The sequence below is a fragment of the Lygodium microphyllum genome, chromosome 10 (genome assembly GCF_053477565.2).
Source record: "Lygodium microphyllum isolate KBCC chromosome 10, Lygodium_microphyllum_v1.1.10, whole genome shotgun sequence".
In the NCBI taxonomy this organism is placed as follows: Eukaryota; Viridiplantae; Streptophyta; class Polypodiopsida; order Schizaeales; family Lygodiaceae; genus Lygodium; species Lygodium microphyllum.
The window spans coordinates 114,225,966-114,248,355 of record NC_141144.1 but is presented as its reverse complement, the minus strand read 5'-3'; the positions used below and the strand labels follow the sequence as shown (position 1 = coordinate 114,248,355).

At 37.4% G+C, this 22,390-nt stretch overlaps 1 protein-coding gene across 1 annotated transcript in view; it reads right to left on the bottom strand.

The window, feature by feature from the left end:
* Positions 1-16,023: 16,023 nt before the first annotated feature.
* EIF3E (eukaryotic translation initiation factor 3E) overlaps positions 16,024-22,390 on the bottom strand; it is a 43,990-nt gene continuing 37,623 nt past the window's right edge. Inside the window, exons 7-8 of the mRNA XM_087686782.1 lie at positions 17,817-17,954; positions 16,024-16,537 (exon numbers count right to left, since the gene is read on the bottom strand). Of these exons, the coding sequence (XP_087542908.1) occupies positions 16,423-16,537; positions 17,817-17,954 (253 nt within the window). The 3' untranslated portion in view covers positions 16,024-16,422. The remainder of the gene's footprint in view (positions 16,538-17,816; positions 17,955-22,390) is intronic.

The following is a 22,390-nucleotide window of genomic DNA, read 5'->3' as shown; positions in this document are numbered from 1 at the left end:
TACCATGATTTAGTGCATCATCACTATGTTCTTCTTGTATTTTTGAGTTTCTCTTCTCTCTCAATGTTTGCCATACACACTTTGTGTTTCTCCCTAAAGAAACCTTATTGTATCTCTAGTGTCTTTGTCGTCAAAGGTGCTCTTTTTTCCCTCCTAGCGGGCTCCTACTTCTTTTTTGGCTTCAAAGGGGCCCTTGTATCTCCACCTCAGGGGGGGTATCTACTCATCATGAAGTTCATCACCCACCCTTTACTTTGTTGGGATGGATGTCTTCGAGTGGTCATTTCACCTATTGATACCCAAGGTCTTCAAAGATTGCCTAGATTGTTGCTTTGGAAGTTTAGCCACAATTTGGTGATGAGGCTTTCAAATTCCTTCCCACATGGAGTTACAAAGCTAGTGGCTTCTCTCCCAAGGTTGAGTTGGGTTCTACAGCTCATCTCGTCTACTATTCCTTACTACAGGCCTATTCCTTACTACAGGCTACCTTTCATGTGGCAAAATTGGATCTCTAGGATCCTGTCCATCTTTATCATCTCTCTCTTCACTCATCTTTTTTCATCACTTTTTGGGGCTTGAGAGGGGGTTTGAGAAACCACTTCTTCAATTAACACACTTATTTAGGGTTTCTCATTGACAACCCCAGAAAGGGCTAGTGTTCACATTTTGGCCACTTTTTTGGTGGGCACCCACATAGTGGTACACCACCCCACATAGCTTATGCCTATAAATAGGTAGCAACTTCATTCATCACCACCTTATTCAATCACCACCCCACTTCAATCTTTGTTCACCTCTCTTCCTATGTCACTTTGATACTCTTCCCTCTTCACTCCAGTGCTGCCCATATCCCTATTGGAGGACATGACAGTTCATGGTCACCCTTCTGTTTCTCCTTCACGTCCTCTATTCCCATCACCTTTCCGGCTATGTTTGGAGGTTTCCACCCCTGTCGGTGTCATCTTTAGACTATTGGCAATATCATCTCCCATGTGGCAGCCATTACCGTGTTTGCATTTTGGGATTGTCCACCTAGTGTCACTCCTATAGGCTCTTGGCATCATCTCTAATGCTTTTCACATCTATGTTTTCAATGTGAATCTTCTCTCTCCTACCTCTGGGCTATCTTGCATATCACCAGCATCATTTTTTCCAGGGCTAAGATGCTTACGTTTGTAGCTCATCACTCCCAAACATCTACGTTTCTAGCTCCTAGGCTTCTGACATCATCTTTCATTTGGTGTTTTGTTGCATGGCTATCTCTCACATTTGAGGACTGGCCATCTCCTCAATATCTAAGAACTATGGCTTACTATCTCGATGGATGATGATCATCTTCTTCATTTGTGATGACATTAGAGAATTGCATTTTGCTCCCTCGACAACTGTCCTTCACCTTTCACTGATTACTTTGATAGTCCACTGTAGGGAGAACTACATTTTGCTCCCTTCACTATGTAGATTCCCCATAGGTGTTGCCGCTTGATTTAGACTAGACAATGCAATCATCTTTTGAGCTTTGTCTTCGCTATATCAAATATTATTTTCATAAGATGATTTAGTGCATCATCATCGCGTTCTTGTGTTTTTGAGTTTCTCTTCTCTCTCAGTATTTTTCATACACACTCTATGTTTCTCCCTACAAACCCTACTATCTCTCTAGTCTCTTTGTCATTTTCTAACAACCCCCATTCTAAGGAAAAGCCACATGTGAGCATAGATATTGGTTGGGTTCTAACTTGTATGCCAAATGAGGTCTATGTGATTAGATGACAAAAAGGTGAACTTTGTGGATCTAGGCTTTGTGTTAGATAGAGTAGTTATGCTAGCAGCAACTTGAGGCATAATCCATCGAGTCTCAGGGTGTAATAGTTATCAGTGACCCCTAGTTTGGGGTCTAGAGGCCATGGAAGCATCCCCAAGCTAGGGGGTCTTAGGGGGGACTTGTAGCCCCCCCTAATGGGGGTTTGGAGCTAGCACCCTTGGCCCAATAATAAAATGAATATTTCTTGGTCAACTAGGGAAGGTTCATAATATGGTCAAATAGGTCAATCAAACTACCTTCTTGAGCTATAAAAGGAAGACCCCTCCAAATCCATCGTCAATCTATTTTTCATCTAGTCAAATTTCTTCTAGCTATCCTTAAGCTCTTCGCCTATCATTTGTCTAGATCGCCATCTAAGCTTCATAGTGGAAGCCCATGAGTGGACAGAGCCGTCTTTGTATCAGTATGCTTGAGATTAAAGCAATTCCTATTATTCCCATATTTTTTTTGTGTTCTCTATTCCTTCTCTCAGATTCTATCTACTGTGCCATGTAATTTCTACATGGTATCAGAGCCTAGGGGTTTGAGGAGTGGAGAGTATGTGAGAGGCAAGAGCTTCAATAGAAAAGAGGAGAAATGTCATCTCTAGTACAAACTACACTTATGGAAGTTTAAAATAACAACTATCTTTGCTTCTTATGAGCTTTTGGAAACGGTGCCAAGGATTGACCCAGAACCACAATTCAGTGCTAACCCATCAAATTCAAGTGTTATGATTCCTCCAAATGCAGATATTCTATGAGCTTTAGAATTGAAGAAATGTAGATATATTGTGTACCTTAGTTACAATATGTTTTGATAGTGCTTTAGCCTTGATTTAACATACAACCAAGGCATTAAAGGCTTGGAATGTACCGAGGAGTTATCCATTGAGGATACATTAGCACTAGCAAACATTGGGGAGGTATAGGAGAGTGGTTGGTAGCCTCATCTACTTGTGTAACACTAGGCTAGATATTAGTTTTGCTATTGGTATTTTGAACAGGTTCTCAAACAAACCAATAGAAAGTCATTGAAAAGCCGGGATGTGGGTTCTCAAATACTTGAAGGGAACTCTTGACTATGGTATCAGATATAGTTCCAAAAGTGCTCTTATGGGGTACTGTTATTCGGATTGGGCAGGTAACAGTGATTCCAAAAAACTAGTTTTTGGATATTGTTTCTCTTTAGGTTTAGGAATCTTCTCTTGGATTAGTAAGAAGCAACCAACTATGGCATTGTCTTCTACCAAAGCATAGTATAAGGTAGCTTGTTTTGTTGAATGTGAAGCAATATGATTAAGGAGGATCCTATGGCACATGGGAGTACAAGATGAAGATCCAATAGTGCTAATATGTGGCAATCAGAGTCGCATCCCCATTTCAAAAAATCCAAATTTTCATGCATGCACTAAACACATTGAGTTGCATCCCCATTTCAAAAAATCGAGGATGAGATAGTAGAGCTCTCAATGGAGAAGAATTTCACTTATGGAGGATCTCCTTTGAGTTCATCTTCAAAGACTTGACATTGGACAAACGATGTAGGTTTCATTCTCTAAATAGGTCCATTTCAATGTTATAGCACCTAAAGATAATGCTTGGTAATCATGGGAAAAGATATGTAATCTTTATAACATCCAAAGCCTTGCTTCACAAATATAATAGTTGAAGCAACTCATGGACCTTTGCATGAAGTAAGGGACTAGTGTGTCTCCATATTTGAATGAGTTTAACTCAATTTTTAGTCATTTGACTTTACACGGCATTGAGTTCAAGGATAATCTTCCTCCCTTGTTCTTGCTTTGTGACACTTCCTGAGACATGGGACACTTTTCATATTGCCATGTGTACAAATATACCTAAGGATGGTCTGAAACTCCAAGATATTGAGGGTTCCTTACTCATAGAGGAGATAAATAGAAGGAACGTGGATACAACCTGTAATTCTCATGCATTGACTATTAGGGGCAGACATGATGGTAAGAGTGGTAGTGACTTCCGTGGTAGAGACTCATAGAGATCTCAATCTTAGGTAAGTCTTGTAGTAAGTCCCATGGTTATAAGGCCTCTCTTACATGCCATTATTGTGGGAAGCAGGGTCATATTCGACAATAATGCACTAAGATGCTCAATGAGATAAGCTCAAAGAGAAAGGTAAGGGCAAAGTGCAAGAAAAGTTTGACAATTGTAGTGTTATTCCTAGTAAGTCCAGCATGAAAATTGAGGAGCTAAATGCTTTGGGATCTGAGTCTAATGATGATTACATCTTGGTAGCTTCTTCTCTTGATGCTGTTGGTTATTAGGTTGCAAGGAGGTATGGTCTGGAAAACCTCCATCATATGCTCATTTGTCTGTCTTTGGATGTGAGGCTTTTTGCCATATTCCCAAGGATAAATGCACTAAGCTAGATCCTAAATTAGTGAAATGCATCTTTCTTGGCCCCACAACTTATTTTGAGACGGCCTACCAGCAATAAATGTCAGTCTGATTGGTTTGAGCCCTCTAAGGATTTTAAGCAAGGGCATGGTGTTGAATTTAATGAGGTATTTTCTCATGTAATCAACATGACTATCCTATGCTTAATATTGGCTTTGGTTGCCCAATTAGATCTAGATCTCTATCAAATGGATGTTAAGATGGCTTTTTTACATGGGGATGATGAGATTTATATGTAACAGCCTAAGGACTTTCAGGAAAAGGGTAGGGAACACTTGGTGTGCAAGTTGAGAAAGAGTCTTTATGATCTTAAGTAGGCACCTAGGAAATGGGATCACATGTTTGATGCATTTATGTGGTCATAGTCTTACTCCCGTAGTGATATGGAGCTATGTCTCTACATGAAGAAGGCTCTTGATGGTAGTACCTTGGTACTTTATACGAATGATATGTTGATTGCTAAAAGAGATCATGATGAACTGGATGCTTTGAAAACTTAACTCAAGAAGAGCTTTGAGATAAAGGATATGGAGCATGCCTCACATATTCTTGGGATGAATATCACATGTGATCACTCTCAGGGGCTCCTTTACTTGTCACAGAAGGAGTACATATAGAAAGTCCTTGAGTGCTTTCATATGCAGGATGTTGAGCCTATTGGCTATCCTTTACCTTCCCATGTGAAGGTCAATTAGTCAAATTGGTCCCCAGTCAGGTGAGCATAAGGTCGAGATAGTTAAGATCCCTTATGCATCTGCATTGGGTAGTTTGATGTACGCCATGATAGCCCCTCACCCTCATATAGCATTTGTAGTGGAAGTTGTGGCATGCTATATGGCTACACTTGGTTAATGACATTGGGACACCGTGAAGGGTATCATGAGATACGTGAAAGGTACTACAAATATGAGCATTTGCTATAGTGATTTTAGGATACTACAATTGTTGCTTACACTAACTCCAACTACACAAGACATGCAAGATAGTAGAAAGTTCAACTTTGCATATGTCTTTACTTTTGCTGGAGGTGTTGTTTCTTGGATGTTCAAGGTGAAAAAATGCATGGCCTTATCTACTACTGAGGCAAAGTATGTTGCAACCAATAAGGTTTACAAGGAGACCCTATGATTAGGCAGTTTGGTAGTAGACATTGGTATTATTGTTACTCCTACACTACATCAGGGGGTGGTAGAGGACAAGTCTATTGAGCTTTCTACTAATGAGAACCCTATAGATCTTCTCACTAAAAGTCTCTCAGTGGAACATTTTGCCTTAAGAACATGATGGGTATAGGATGAGATGACATTTATTCCTTAGCCTATTATACTTTGTGTGCTTTGTCACTTTTTTTTCTGTTTTCTCCTCACTAGAGGCACATTTACCTTTGAGTGGAAGGTTATTGGGGGTAAAGGCACATGTGCCTATGCTACCATATATTTACTTTACACATCGTGACCGCACACACATGTACACTATGGGTGGTAAGTGCCCATCATTGTCACTTTATTCTTTATTCTTTCAATGACTATTGAATAAGGGAAGGCTGATCACATCTTATGATTGTTGGAGTTTCCACATAGGGTGTCTCTCTATCTTGCTCTCTTGCTCCATCTGCCATAACTCTTGCTTTCTCGCTTCTGCTTGTGTGCTTCCACTCAAGGTCTACCTTTTAGGAATCACATTGAAAATATTGGAATATGAAGTTAACTTTCACTTTGTGGATGTATCACATATCTTATAAAGTTTCCACTAGATTGTCTCCCTTCAAGTTGGCTTTCAAGTTGGAAGCATTGATGCTTTTGAAGTTTCTAGTTCTAGGTATGCACTTGGTAGTGGAAGATCAACTCCTCTCTAGATATTCTCTTCCATTTTGGGTGAGCTAGCACATTTGGATGAAGAGCAATTCAAAAGCTTCTATCTCTTATTTGAAGTGTAGCTCAAACAAAAGAGTAAGACATCAAATCGTCTAAAAAGGAAACTTTTGAACATGACCAAGCCATACTACTATCCAATATTCAAATTTGGAAGCTACCAAAAAGTTTACTAGAGAAAATCATTTTAGATGTTTTGAAATACGAGTTCCAATACCTTTCATCTTACAAATCTATAGGGTCAGCTCCTTCCTGCACATGATGAATGGCTTCCAACCTTGACTGTATCATGCATTTGGACTTTAGTGTCCCTTTCCAAATCAAGTGAAAGCTCTAGAGAAGGGTTTTCTTATTTATGTAAATACAAATTCTAAATTGCACAATGAGTCTCCAATAAATTCTTAGATATCTTCTATGGTGGTTTGGATCAAGCTCATTCCAAATTATGCTTACGAAAGATTTCTTTAGCAAGCTTCTTGCACAGTTTAAATGTGATGATGATATGACATCATAATTATTCTCTTTTGTAAAAATCAAGGTGTCATGCTTATGCCATGTTGGTGGTCTCTTGGTCAACATGCATATTAATGCCTCTTTTAACTCTCTTGATAATAGCATGGTAGTCATGCATTGGCTAGATTAAAAGAATACTTTCTTATTTTGGTCCTATGTTATATCAAGTTTTTGCTTTTGTTGGACAATACATTTTTTCGAATTTGTAACTTTTTTTGGAATTTCTCTCCCTTTCCTTACCTTCTATAGACTACTATCTTTGTTGTCATCTACGCTTTTAGGTGATCTCGGTATTATCTTTGACTTTGTGTCTATGCTAGAGAAATTGGCCAACTAGTGTTGCATGATCTAGGTCTACTTGAGTTCGTGGAGAAACTAGTATTGCAAAACAACCTTACAAAAAATCTATCCACCATACACAATAGAATGACTCAAGCATGGGTATAGCAAACATGCTTACTACTTACCTCGTTGTAGTCACAACATCTCAACAAGCATGCTTCATTATCCATGCAATGCATACCACTCTTATTATTTCAAGGGCATGACACATGTGGCCATGGGTATCTCTCACCTAGGCGACTCACATGCAAAACCACCTTATGATGAGAATCAATCCACCATGCACAATAGAATGTCTCAAAGCATGTGTAGTGAACATACTTACCACTTACCTCATTGTAGTCATGACATCTTAGCAAGTAAACTCCACAATCCATGCAGTGCTCCTTAGTTTCTCCACATTCTCATGTTCACCTTTGCATGTGATGTAGAGAGGGAAATATGAAGAAGAAGGGTGAAAGTGGAACAAAAAAAGCTTCTCGATGTGTCCCTCACTCCCTCTCAACTCTACTTCTCACACACTCCCTCAACCTCACTCTCACTATGAAAGGAAAGAATGGGAGAGGAATAACAAGAGTTGCTCTCAATTAAGTTCCTCATTCTCACACCCACACTCTCCCTCTCCTCTTGTCTCACAATAGCATGAAACGAAGTTTCACACGTGAATAGCTTATTTCATTCTTTTCCATTTCTTTTAAACACATACCCTCTAGGGTTTTTTCCCTATTAGGGCATCTATATAATATTGTGGCCCTTTGACTAGCCTTTACATTACATGCATTTTGGGATTCAACCGAGACTCAAGTCTAACTAAAAAATTATAATTTTCATAATAGATACTAGCTCTCAATTTCACATTGAACACAACATCTCTTGAAGAAACAATTACAATTATTTTCTCAAGTGACATTGAAGCACTTATATTGGAAAATTTTATTCAACTCTTATTAGTGCTCCCTTCATTCCTTGACTTGCTCCAATTATTCTATAATGGGGTTAACATTACCCCCTCCTAGACGTGTGTCAATCCCATGGTGCACATTGGGGAGTTTTGAGGTCTTCAAAATACCTTTTAGGTTGTAGAGAGTGTGTGTGCTCCAGACCAATGGAGGGTCTCAGCCACTTTAAAGTAATGACATATCAAGGATTGTATGATAATGACAATTGAATCTAAATTCAAATTCCCAAAAAGCTTAGTGTTTATCTTTTTTCTCTCCTTTGTATTGTTTATAAGGAGACCAAAGTTTCCCACATAAATAGCTTCTTGTTTCATTCTTTTCCATCTCTTTTATACACATAGCCTCTAGGGTTTCATCCTTCTTCGATTGGCCTTTACATTACATGCATTTTGGGATTGAGACTCAACTCTAAACAAGACACCTTTGCAAAGTCCAGCCACTAGCGAGAGTTACATATGTAAAATATTTTTTGAGATACAGAGAGTTTTAAAACCTAATCTTTTAAGTAGACTAAGCAAGATTATTTTGTTTATGCCTATTAATGTATTTGTTGATTTATTTTTCAATGTTGGGATAAGAAGATCAATGGCCATGTTCTCAGTCAAGAGACTAGCATATGATCATGTCTTTCAATTTGTAAATGAGGGATGGGATACTAGGATCTAGGCAAGATCATTTGTAAGATAGATCAAGACTGTGTTGCTCGTAAATACTCAAAATCTCATCCTTATCTTTTGTTACAATAGACAATATTATATTAGTGACAATCTAGTTGGTTTGGACCAGAATCTTGATGATTTTAGCAAAGATCCTATAGTGGATCTTTATGTTTGGTCGAATGAGGATATTATTAAGATCCTAAAGATTATATAAACATATACACTATATCAAGTGAGTATGGATTTACAGAATGAATAAATCAAATTGCCATGTTTATTTAAGGTTCATTTGTATTCCAACTTAGTAATAAATTGACAAGTTTCTACATCAAATTATATATACTAGGTGTATATTTGATTCCACTTCTTCAATGACAAAAAATTGTGTTAAATTTTTTATAATTATCAAAGAGGAGAGAAAATAATATACAGTGCAAGGATATTGAAGAAAATATCTCTCTACTTTCAATAAAAATACATGTTTGGATATTGTTATAAATTTCAATTTGCTTTCTTCATGATTTACATAAATGAGCTCTTACAAGGCAATATAGAAAAGTTATTTTCTTTGTGAGACCTTTCTTTTGAGAATCTATTTTTCCTTTCTTTGATACTCACCTTACCTTAGGTATTGAGGGCGTGTCTTTACTTGTTATAGTTATGTATATCTCTCCATCCTTATTCAATTTCACACTCTCTATGGCTTGCTTATCTCCTTGATTTTTTTGTATGCAATTGATGATTATGTACTTGAAAAACTTTGCTTATACATACCAAACGGCTCACTATTATAACAATTCTTAGAAAAAAGTCACATCTATGAAAGAAAATAGTATTAGTTTATTATTATTTTGCAATGGGCTATCTTTTGAGTAAAACTCTATCTTGAAGTCAAGCATCCTCCACATTACCTTTATAAGTTTATCATCATTGAAATAAATGAAATTAACTAACCTTCTAGAATTTATAATTACTCTTCAACCCCACAAGAATGAGTATGATCTTGATGAGGACTCTACAACCAACAACACAAAGCAAAATTATACAACTTGTTGATAGTAGTTTAAGGAATCAACTATCTTAATATATTTTGATCAAAACCTGAGTTGTGTAAGTAGATCAAAAGGTATTGGAGACATTTTCTATAGCACTTTAATTAACCTTTTTACACCTCTATATCAAAAAAAATAAAATTTAGAGTGCTTACGATAAAATAATGACTAGGAGGCCTTGGATTATTGAACTTACATCTTAGCATTTCCTTGGTTTCCTTTCAAAGAATTGATTAAAAAATATGCATGTCAATGCAGTGTATTGCAATCAAGCTCCAATGAAAACTGAAAACAATTATATACCAATACTTTTGTAAAATAAAATTTCATGAAATTAGACAAAATAGTGAACTACTTACTTTTCCTAATATGGAATCAAAAGAAACTCTAAGGTGTTGAAGTGAATTTGATTGAGCCAATGTTTAAATCCACCTATATTAAGGTCATTTTTTCTCATGTAATGAAAGATTGAAATACTAAGCACCGTAATTTTTTATTGTATATTGAAGGGAGTTTATGCATTATACACATATAAAAAAGTGAGAGAGTATATTTTAAAAAAATTATTGCCATAAAAATATTATTCTTAATAATGAACAAATTGAACATATTATATCTCAATCCAACAAGAAGAACACAATTTTTTGTGTTTCTCTTTTTATCATTGTGGGTCTGAATATATTCTAATCGAAATCAATAATATCAACCCTCTTGCCTATGTCACTAGGTAACAAGCAATACATATTGAATCCTTCTAGATTAAACCCTTTTAAGCATGTCAAAGAGTTTTTATCTTCTAATGATTATAGTTGTCGTGCTTCTTTTTTTTTGCTTTCTTCCTCTTATGCTTCCTCCATTTCGATATATGTTCTTCTATAGCCTTTTCTCCTTCTCATGTAGTCTAATATCTCTTTTATGTATAATATCCTTGATTTTAGGACCTATACCTACTTTTTTCTTCCTATATAGTGGCTCATTTAGAATATTATATACATTTTTATAAGAGAAACATGCTCTAAAATCTTAGAGAATCTATCTTAACCTTCTCAAACATGATTCTGTCATTGCACATGAGCATCAATCTATTTCCATGGACAACATAAATGGAAGCATGTTGGAAAAACTCAATCAAGAAGTCCTTTATAGCCTAGATACATTTGAGCGTTATTCTTATCCATCTAAAACTTTTAAGACTATGCTTAGTGTTCGATTGATATACATTCCAACCATTATAAGCTAGTACCGCATAAATGCTACGAATTTTTGACACTCGTCAAGTGGGAACAGGCTTATTAAGAAAAATTTGGACTCATCTTTGGGCCTTGTAAGAATTGCCATATCATCATCTCATTAAAAAAAAGGAGGCCCACTAATAACTTTATCCATTATACCTCAAAACTATATCATGTAATACATCTTTGGAAAAATCTTGATGAGAGGATTCTAACACATCAACCTCCAACAAATTGAAAGTTTATATACTCAAGTTATGGCATTCCAACAGAAAGGTAACCTCGCCCTCATTTGAAGTATTATATAGAGTTTCAAAGAGCTTAAAAGACCCAAAAGTGAGTCCAAATTTTCTCTAATGTCCACTTTAAATGAGTTTTAATAATTTTGTAACAAGTACCTTGATCTTTAAACAATCATCATGCAAAGGCAAGATTGATACTAGAGGCTTTTAGCTCATCAAAACAATTCAACATTCAAGGGCAATACCCTACCTAGCTTACTAATCTCTTGGTCTAGCTAGTGTCCCACTTTAGTGAGCTATGTATTCAATATACACATATATATGTAATACTAGCTAGTGTGGCCAACCACGCCCACTACCACACTTCGCGTAATTGACATCATTGCGAAGCTCATGAGACCACACCTTGCTCGATGCATTTTGGTGATCTTGCTCATCAAAACATTTAATGGCATGCTACACACGCTCAAAGGAAATACATGTCAATGAAATGTTGTGATATTTAGATGTTACAAAACACATTATCAAGAGTAAATTACAAATAAACAATATGATCATGAAATGGCCTACAAAGATGGGCCGTGATCATATAGAACTAAATGTGTACCAAAGCACTACAACCTTAAGCAGATTCTCATGAAGCATTAAGAAATTCTAAAAGTAAAAAGATGAATCAACAAAAAACTTTCAAAATACTTATTTTCACAAATGGCATTGTTTGACATTGTTGGAGCATTTGTGACATTATAGAGGCTTTTTTACAATGGATATGTGACCTATCTTCTCGCTCAAAACTTTATCTCCATGTTGCGGTAAAGATTAAGCTTTAAAAGAGGTATCCAAAGGAGACTTTGAGCACACAAATCAACATGCTAAAATGTGTAGATCTAATTATGTATACACTTCAATGTTTAGAAGGTGATCTTTATAGTAAGGAATCATGAAGTTGATTGTGCCTTGATAGCTTTTATGATTCAAATTTATATAATTAAATCTATGAGAAGATTTGCTACTTAACCCAAAAAGAAAATTATTGTTCCAAGGATTCATAATGAGACATTAAGGAAAAATGTACGTATGATACACACACAACAATGTGCAAAACGAAACAATCACAAGACGCAATCAATCTCACTTTTACTCAAATTTTTAACTAAGATCTAGTATATTTTCAATGAGAAAACAAGAAAATCTTTCAAGGAATCAATGAAAACAATGTTGAAGAAGTTTGCATGCAACAACATAAATGGACTACAATCCATCAATTTTAGAGCAAAAGTAGTGCACTGTAAGGTAGGCTCACTAATTGAGCCTAAGGATCATTGCTTGGCTTCATTACAAAGCTTGGGAGACTTCACCTTGCTTATCTCATGTTTTTCTAGCAAAGAAAATGAAGTATGATGCATCGCATGCTCCATGCACAACAAAATTATACTTCACATATAATGATGTGCATAAAACACCAACAACTGCAAGAGGTCAAGGGCTATACTTCAAGAAATTTGAACTCATTTTTAGAAAATATTTTTTTAATAGTGATAAACACAACCTTTCAGGATTCATGAAGAAACTCAACATTAGTTAAAATGAGCTAAGCAAAATTTGAGTTTAATCTCATCACATCTCTTCCATACCATGTGTTTGATCTCATCATATCTCTTCCATCTCTTATAGTATTGGATATGTTGGTAATATTCACTTTTAATGTCTATAGATATTCTATGATCACATCCATCAACTCTTTTTTTATTCTTGCAACTATATTCGACAAATAGTCCTTGAACACAAAATCTAACTATCCTTGGAGTCTTCTATTCTTATTACCTAAGAAAGAATCATACAAAGAATATTTACTCCTCCTTAAAGGAGATGCATAACAAAAGGAAAAAACATAAGTGAGCAAGGTTTAAGCTACTCGAGTCTAAGGGGACAACCCAAGATATTAGCCCAAATCCTAGAGAGCTTGGCCCTAATTTTGGTCCAAAGAGGTTCCTTGCTCAAAGTTACAGAGGAAGATAGTCTCTGGTGGTGGATAGAGATCTTTAGTAAAATCACTATGCTATCCAAAACCACCCATATAAAATATTTTCTTTCTAAATCCATGGTTCTTTTGAAAGGTAAAGAGAGAAGATAATGTTTCGAGAGGTCACTTTCAATCAAAGGTTAAAAGGAAGAGCCATTCCCTTATTAACTCCAAACATTGTAGCCAAGTCTATGGTATAAAGCCTTCAACTATTTGATATTGAAAAGAAGCTTGATGATGATAATGGTGCAACCTTGCAAGATGGATAGAGTCTCTTTGATGTTGACATGTAGACCATTTATCTTACATCTTACAATTGATATTAATGTTGCTTGCCTTCACCATAAGATAAATAATATTTTAAACTAAAATATAAGTAACAAATAGCATGAGAGAAGAAAGACACCAAGAACTTGTGATACAAGATTGGGCACAATCTCGACCCATACATGCGTGTGCATCTCCCCTATACATGTATTTATAATATTAGAGTATACTTTTATATCCAAAATATATTGAATGCATCCTTTTTGTGTTCCTCGCTTTTGGTGCAAATAAATCAAAACTCACTCTATTCTACAAGGTTTACAAAAACAATATTTTACCTTCTCTAATAAATATGTCAAAAATACATTTTTTGTGCATGCCCTCTACCTTAACTTGACATCCACAAAGCAAATGTGCAAACAATAACTCCTCTCAAGTCTATTAGGCCATAAGGAAACCATAATCATCTCCAATATCATAATCTTGAAAAACATTCTTAAAGTAAATCCAAACCTATTTGCAAAACACGCTTGCTCTCACATAAGTTTTGAACGCATTATACATATTGCATTAATTATCAAAAGCTAAAGTAAGTACCATCATTTAGTTTACTTTCTAGATTCCCCATGAAATTGAACTACTTGATGAAGACTACATCTTGAACACAAATACATCGAATGTTCCCCATCAAATTGAACTATCTAACAAAAACTACATCTCACTCTACAATTGTTTCAAGGATAAAGTTGTGGCCTTTAAAAGCATGACATGTATACAAAGCACACTTATGTGCTAAGTATATCAACAATGTTTTGCCCAATTAAGTACACATAATGTAGAGCATATAACACAAGTACATTGAGCATCAAGAATATATTGTGGTAGGCATGGTAAAACATGATCTATAATCAAAGTATACAACCACATGTCGCACTTAGAATGAGTATAAATGCTATAGATGGCACCAGATGATAAATCATCATAGTACATTAGCCTGTATAACCGCCGACCTCAGTGTTGCCAAAGAGGGTGTGTAGCTCAAATAGAAGTTGGGATAGAACCCATGATGTGGGTTTTCAAGAAGGGAAGCTATCAACAAGGGAAGGGTTGTGGTTGGCAAGGGGTGCAAGCAATTGAAGAGAGAAGCATCAAAGCTAGCTAAGTCATCACATGAAATTAAGACGCGCTTTAGGGTGTTTGGACTCTACAAAACAGCCATCTTTCAAAGGCAAGATTGACACTAGAGGTTTTAAGATCATGAAAACAATTCAACATTCAAGGGCAAACACCCTACCTAGATTACTAATCTCTTGGTTTAGCTAGCAACCCAATGAGCTGTGTAATTAAGATGCACAAATATATAATATGTAAATTTCCATCAAATATCAATGTTTCATACTAGATAATTCATATTTGAACATCAATTTATTACTTACTTGAGGAGTACATTGGGAGTGTTGCATTGAATTGTTGAAAGTCATCAATGAACCAACTTTGATGACCAATGAACCTTCATATGCTCAAAAATCCTTATTAATTAATAACTCCAATGAATTGCCACAAAAGTCACAACCCCAAAAACATTTCCACACAAGTTTATGATCTCAATTCAACAGTTCATAATGGCCTATTAAGACCCATAACATAGAATTTAAGAACATGATCAAACAATGAATTTATCCTAGATACATATGAGCACAAGTATTTGCACATGTACTTACACAAGTGTATACACACACACACACACAAATATATAAAATATAGATGCATGATGACGTGTGGATGTATGCTTGTATGCATATAGAAAAATTTACTTTGATACAAGACTATGCACATGCCCTGAATTATATCCACTAATCTGTCTAATTGGTCAGGAAAATTATTTGCCCAACTATAAATGCAATACATAACCCTATGACCATTTGAAATTTTATTAGAAAACCTTTGTCTTTATAAAATAAAACAGTACTTGGATCCAAGATAAACCAAATAATCATGAATTAATCTTAGAAAATTAGCATATCCACCTTTCATGTGACAGTATGTAACTTCCCAAGAAAGCCAAGTCCGCTTAACAACGAAGTCTACTCTGCCTAACAGCTGTTGGGTATCATATTGCAAACCATATCCTAAGGTAAAATTTTAGATGGAAATTGTAAAAGTTCTCCTACCTTGTGAGTTTCAACCAAGACCTTGCTTCCTTCAATCACTTCAAAGGATTTCAGCTAACCATCCATGGCAGGTATCTATATCATATATAGAAATGATATCCAACAAACCCTGGTTTCATTTCACCCTAGATTGCAACTAGCTACCTATGAAGGGGTAACATGCCACCGAAATACGAGGCAATAAACCTGATACATTGATCCCCCAACCGACATACTGACAAGCGGCATTGTGCATTGTTGAAGATTTGATTAGTTAGCATTCATGTGACTAGTCTGCTCATATCAGTCACAAATTTAAAAGATTTGGGAGAGGCAAGATCCTCAGTTAAAATGGATTTGAGTTCAACACGTTATATATGGACAGTCGTCGTTTTGAAGTGTTATGTGGTTTAGTTGCTCCTGAAGGGGAACTGAGCTGCAAAATAGCTGCCCATGAAGCCTTCTTGATGGTTAGCCAATTGTGAAGCTAATTAATTTATCAGTGTCTCAACTAGGTACACACACAGCCAATCAATATACAGAGAGACTGCAAACGTTAACAACATTGACGTCTCAAGTAAGCTCAACGTGGAATTGTATGACAAGACAACCATCCACTTCCAACTGATCAATACTAACTTCATTGAGAACAGAATCTAGCCGCAGGATAGATAGCTCTCCCACTTCCAAAGATTAGAAGTGTACAGTCATAAGGATTAATACAACATTCTTCATCAGTTTAACATTTGTAAGAGCCTAACAAAATGATTATGGCCCACATAAGGCTGATAACTCTTGATGCAACTTTACGAAAGGAATATATGACAGAAATGAAGCCAGAAGCACTCTCCAACAAAATGCCATTTGGCTCTACCGAGAATAAGCCTGCTGAGGCTGAGGCACTGCAGATGCTGCAACAACACCATTTGCCAACATATAGCTCCGGACAGAAAGCTGCTTTGTTGCCTCGATGATTTGCTCATACCTGCAGAAAGATGAAAGACACAGCTAAACTATAAGTTTAATTTGTACCACACCCCAGTTACATGGCAGTGCAAATATACTTTTAAGAAATTTCACATGTCAAAGGTTTTCAAGAGCATTAATATTTGTGCATGTCGAGCCTTTCAACTCTCATCAACAGTCCCAACTCCACTAGTGCTAATTACTACGTTTGAGATGCTTATGTCTTTGCATCTTGCCATGCGATATGTGTATGTCTGACTAACAAAAAATAGGTGGTTAACGACTCTGCCCCTTCATGCCACACGACTCTCTGCATTTCCCTGCTGCTAATACACAGATACCAAGAAACTCCTTTTGTAAGGTTAGGAAACTCGTTTTATACCTGGTTGTTTCATAAATGTTTGTGATGCCTATTTTAAACTGTTGAAAAAAAAAAACTATCCTACAAAATATTATTGAGCTTTTCATGGTTTCATTTGGTACATGTCAACATGGATTATCATTTACAAGGATTGTGTTTGATTTGTTGTCCATTTATGCTGCTGCTCTACATTTTTAATGGACCATGATATATGTAAATGTTCATCGTTGATGTTTATTTGAAAGTTCATTTGTATTGTGCAGAATCACGAATCACCATCAATCTGTGATAGTTACATCACACAGATCATATTCTATATGTATACAAAGTTGCAGAATTTCTTTTTCATCTCAAATGAAACCAGTTTCTAATGTTTTACAAAACTTGTCTGAAACCTGTGACACCCATTTCATACCTGCCATTTCAGAAACCACTGGCAACTTTATGCTAATATGGTTGAATGTTTCTTGTGTCCCCTTGCAGCTAAGCATAGTCTCTCTACAGGTAAACTATCTCTATATCTTTGTCGCTGCCTTATTTTTAAGTCAGGAGTTGGTCCACCATTAATGATCGTGAGATCCAGGCTCAATCCATCCGTGAAAATATGTTGTAAGCTCCAAATAAACACGTGAGTAAATGGTAAAATTAAAAGGTCCAGCATGGATTCAGAAGAAGCTTGGATGAGCTCATAAACATGCAATACAGAAGAAAAATTCCCCTTTAATGGATGTTGCATGTCAAGCTTTTGGACACAACTAGGGTATTAGAGAACATCCAACTAGGTGCACCTGGTTGATTGGTCCTATATAGATTAGATTACATGACCTCCAGGTACTAATAGGCCACCAGTCTCGTGTGCAGTCATCCCAATCCATTTTAGTTTATTTCTAGAGACAAGTAAACTGTGTAAATCTAAATGAAATATCTGCCCACTTACACATTTGTATGTTGCACGCCCATCACCACTGTCCCCATTTTGGAATCAATCATAGCATCAAGTCGAGCATTTCGAATAAGATTGACAATCCATCTCTCAGCATCATCATAATCCATATTCAACTTCTGAGCAAGCATGCTGCATTATACACAGTGAGAACCTTTCAGAAGAGAAGAAACCACGTGGGGACTGATTATTAACTGGCAGCAACATGCACAGCTTATTAAGGGACACCATGTACTAGACTTTTTCTCGAAATAAAAAGAAATGTCTCCATGAAAACAAGACCCGAATGTAGTTGCATACTGGTATTACAATCATGAACTTAAGACAAACCAGTTTTCATCACCTTTTAAACCAAGGTAACATAAAATCACTACTGTTACCTAGAATGGACCACTTTGAAAACTATGCTCAACAAAGGTTCATAATTAGATTGCAAAAGGGGGCACTTGCTTGGAAACATATATAGAATGAATATAACAACAAAATAGATAAGGAAACTCCAGTTCAAGAAGAACGACTAAATCACTGTCCATTACCAACTAAATCAAACATCTCTAGAGCTTGGAGGAAAAAAGAAATCTGTGGACCAATTTACTAGAAAGAGGAACAGGCTTGAAACATGACCTTGAATAGTGATACAGAAAAGATTTTGTTCAATGGTAGAAAGAGGCAAGCAACCTTGGAAATAGCTTTAAGTGGGGAGAGAGTCAAAAGGCACTATGTCCTCAACACGTGCATGGGAATAATGTACACGTGGCTTCTGTTTCTAACCATTAGCACTCTGATATCCGCAGAAAAATCCTTCCATCTTCCAGCAATAAAAGCCCTCGAGATCCCATCTCGAGTCACGTAGAACACTTGTGTAGGGCTCGGAGGCATTGGGATTTATAGCCACAGTCCCCACTGGCACCCAAGCGTTCTCCTACGCCAAGTAATTTTCACGGAGAGACCTCTCGCGGCGGGTTCGGTCCACATTCCCGGCACGGATTCACAACCCCCTTGGTTAGGGTTTGGCGGTTCGTGGGGGGTAGCTAGCGCCATTCTTCCTTAATTATCCCTTTAGGAAATCAACCACAGCTGAAGCAACCAGCCCAATAACATTTACTAGGGAAAACATCCCTTTTGTTTCCATGGCAATCAGTCATCTTAGACCCGGCCATTTTGAAAACAGGTTAAATATGCCTCAAACATGTGATAGACAAAATATAAATAATCTGTCATGAAAACCTAGATCCAGATGGCAGTGTTATTCTAATGCACAACTTCCACTGACAAGGCAGTAGGCACAGGTGAGCTCAAAACAAGTGCACAATAAAAAAGGAGCATGGCCACAAGCTCAATGCATAGACTTTGATACCATGTTGGGATTACTTGCAAAGAACACAACAAATTTCAGAATTCACACAGACTGGAGTAAATATGAGGGAGAGCATTGTGCACTGACACACAATATATTGCAGGAGTCGTCTTTGTTGGGATCATAATGGAGCCTCAAGAGTCTAAAAGATTAAAAGCATTTGTACTTTAGGAGTTTAATGTGTTCCAGTCAGCCTACGGAAGTGCCCACTACGTCCAACCACACTTCACGTCCAGAATAAAAAGGCTCATGGTTGGAGGTACACATTGAAGAATTAACATTTTTACTAGACTAAAGCATCACTTCAATACTCTTTTATATAATTGACTGGAAACTCTAGGCCTATCTAGTGGAACATTAATGAACTCCAAGCCTTTTGAACCACCTTTTACATGTCTTTTGTGCACCCGGAGCCATTTCTTTTAGTGCAGCAAGAACTTCAAGCAGACCAATTAGTGATCCATATCAGGGCTTAGCAGTCTGACCTAGCTTTCCACATTTTCCTACAATAAAAGCCAAATACTTTTAGTACTTGTTGGAGATCAATGCTCCACCCTCTACGTAGGTTTTTTTTTTGGCAAATAAAGTGTGGCTAATTATATTACTTCAGAAAAAACCGAGTACAAGGAAGTGCTCATGCTCAACAAACTAGCTGGAGCTGATCAGAGTCACAGATATATCAAGTATACAAGCCTGTGAAGGCGGTCTAGGGGGGATGGGGGCGTATCACCATCTGGGACTGCCTGCCTGCATCACGAAAAACAAGTCCTGGTCGCCCCAAGTGCGCATGAAATGAGATCCGAGTTCCTACCGAGCTCGAGACTCGCCCTGCACCTGGTCCCATTGACTGCGAAGGGAGTGGATGATAGAGGTCCAGAGCTTTGCTAGAGTCGACTGTACTAAAAGATTCTCCCCCCCAAAAACCTCCTAACACTGCGCCTTCCAGATATGCCATCCAATAAGACTCCCAATGAGGAGTTTCTAGAAACTGCTGCATTTGGGCTAACCAACTCCCTACCGCCAAGTCTCCATGTGCCACCAGCCATACAAAATATGATGCCCTCCTCGGCCTCCAACTGTCCCATAGGCGGGGCAAAAAGTCCGTCGAAAAGCATCCATGATGTTGTGCTCTATCCACTGCAAGTCGGAGGCAACAAGGGCAGCACAAGGGATTCTCTAAAGCCTCCTTCAATATCTCAGCTTTGCGATCAGCGAAGCCATGGCATCTTGGTTCTTTTAGCCTCTTCCTTTCTTCATCCAAGGTCCACCTATGGCAGGGCAGGCGCGCCACTGATCCGCAGGCGGGGAAAAGCAGGTCAGATACAACTGCAGACGGGCGCAAGCAAGGGCGGAAAAGCAGTTGTCACGCAGGCAGAAGTGCAGGTGAGGGGGCAACAAGGCAGGCATCAGATAGAGAGGACAGGGAGCGACAACCAAGGCAAGCAATAGATGGGCAGGCGGCAGATGGGCAGGCGACGGCCAAGGGAGACAGCACATGGGCATGTGGCAAATGGCGAGGACAAGGCGACGACCATGGCAAGGTAAAGGCGGTGATTGACCGGGAGATGGTGGCATGGCGAGATAGACGCCGGGGAGGGAGGCACGTGACGTGACGGGCAGAGTTTTTTTTCACTCCAAACAAAACCAAATACTTAATCCAACTCAGCTACATAGGTAATTACTGGCTCTATCTTTGTGATCCCCCTATATGAGGATAAGGCATTTATGAGCAACACATTCACCAAGTAGCTCCCGGTTTCAACACCGGATGGTGGCCAAGTGCGACCAAATAGCTAGAGACAAACCATTGTGGAGGTTGATACATTGCCAACCTAGCTACATACATGTGGAGTCATTACTACACTAGGTCCTTATTTGGAGGTCCTGATAGGGTGAGGCTCAAAAAAGCATGTATGCAATGCTCTATTTAAGGTAGTAGTGGGTGGCTTGTTTTTGTTGCTATAGCCACACTTTTCTATATACGCAACCTTTCACCTCGTCTGTTTCCTGTGTGCTATCAAAGCTTCCTAACAAAAGCACACGGCCAAGAAGTATTAGCTATCTATTGTAGTCAACTACAATAAACAAAAAGATTTATTCTCCATTCATTGCTTAAAAAATTCTTGTATTGTGTTGTATTTTGTTTTCTTACATGGTATTAGAGTATAGGCTTTGAGCAAGCAGACTTATAAGAGATTTGGAGAGATGGAACAACCTCATATATGCCAAAGAGTACATCTACCACTACATTTTTCTTACCCTCAAAATGCATAATCTGAAAATGAAAAACAAAGAGGGCGCTTGTCCATCTCATACGCTTCTCAAATAGCTTTGCCTTAGTAAGAAAGGATCTCAATGTGTGATGATCAATCTATATAGTATAGTAATTCCTTCTCATAAACCTATAGATTTTTTGAAACATCATGTAGCACTCAAACTTTCATAGGCTAATACATGACCCTAGACTTTCATAGGCCTAGCACTCAAACTTTCATAGGCTAATACATGACCCTTAAATTTCATAGGCCAATACATGACCCTCTTCAATGAGAATAGTCCCAATGTTTTTGCCACAAGATTTTCTAAGATCCGACAATACAAGTATTAGATTAGAAATCAACTTTTCTTTCAGCTTTTCAAATGTTGAAACTTTCGCTAGATTAGAAATCAACTTTTCTTTCAGCTTTTTAAATGTTGAAACTTTTGCCTAAATCCATCTAAAGGGCAATCCATTTTTCTACAATGCATGGAGTGGTGAGTGGCAAATAAATAGGCAATGGTAAGTACATAAACCCAAGAAGCTACAAATCTCATGCACATTCTTCAACGGAGACCAAGTGCATATAGACTAAAAGAACCAAACATACTCAATGCTTCTTTCTCCAATAGGAAGGACTATCCTTGATGGAGGCTCAAACAATTTTACAACATCTTTAAATTTAAGTGCAATATCTAAAGGGAAAAAGTCATATTTACCTTCAATGATTTGTTATGCTTGATAAATGAGAATTAGGTTGTACTCGGCCCATGAAATCTCGAATTGCTAGTAAGAGCCACAATACTCAAAGGTTTGTCTGCCACTGTCGAATCTCATGGAGTAAGCTCTAAAGCCCATTCCTGCTCAATTCTCAACATACATTGTTGTCGAGATTGAAGTGGTGAGAAAGTGTTTGGAGTCATCTTCGCTTTGAGGGTTCCTACATTTGATGTC